At 30.3% G+C, this 815-nt stretch overlaps 1 protein-coding gene across 1 annotated transcript; it reads left to right on the forward strand.

Annotated features, from left to right (window-relative positions):
- Nucleotides 1-367: 367 nt before the first annotated feature.
- LOC119674351 (uncharacterized histidine-rich protein DDB_G0274557-like) lies at nt 368-610 on the forward strand. The gene has a single exon (XM_038085488.1). The coding sequence runs from the start codon at nt 368-370 to the stop codon at nt 608-610; it is 243 nt and encodes an 80-aa protein (XP_037941416.1).
- Nucleotides 611-815: the final 205 nt, after the last annotated feature.

The following is an 815-nucleotide window of genomic DNA, read 5'->3' on the forward strand; positions in this document are numbered from 1 at the left end:
TTTGTTACAAGAATATAATACCAGAATTATGTACTTTTTTCTTATCTGCAACAGTTTGAATATTTATTTTTATTTACATTAAACATTTTTATCTAGGCATATTTATCAGTTGCCTTCAGTTATTTTTATATTACACTAGTTCATTGGAATGAATCATCAATAGAAAGTGCGCAACTGAAGGTAATCTTTCGTTATCAGTGCCATTTTACAGTTATTGATGAAATTTATTATTATAAAATTGCCAGCATTTCCAAAAGAAAATCAGTAAGCATTTGTGACTTCAACAAGAATCAACCTATAAAATATAGGGCAAACCAAAAATTAATTGAATTTTATATTGTATTTGAATATATACTAAAAAGCTAAAATGCCGTGCAATAATCCACCTTTCGGACCTCCAGTTCACCGACCAGCTTTTGGAATATCGGTTCAACTCGGTGGACATCATCACCATCCTCATGGACCACCTCCACCGTATTATGGACATCATCATCATCATCATCATCATGGTTTTGATCATTGGGATTATCACCATGGGCATCACCATGGACACCACTACCACCACCACCATGGACATCACCATGGACACCATCATCATCACCATTGCTGATGTGAAATCAAACTTTATATGTGGAAATTTAATAGATTAAAATATCTTCCTCGATGAAGATGAAAATCTAATAATAAAAGACTATTTAAACCATAAGAAATTTAAGTTATATATAAAACTATTGTAAGAATTTAAAAAAAATTAGTTTAATAAAGACCTTAAGTCTCTAAAATACAAAAATTTCTATGCCTTATATTTATTTAAT

The sequence above is a fragment of the Teleopsis dalmanni genome, chromosome 2, assembly GCF_002237135.1.
Source record: "Teleopsis dalmanni isolate 2A chromosome 2, ASM223713v2, whole genome shotgun sequence".
Taxonomy (NCBI): Eukaryota; Metazoa; Arthropoda; class Insecta; order Diptera; family Diopsidae; genus Teleopsis; species Teleopsis dalmanni.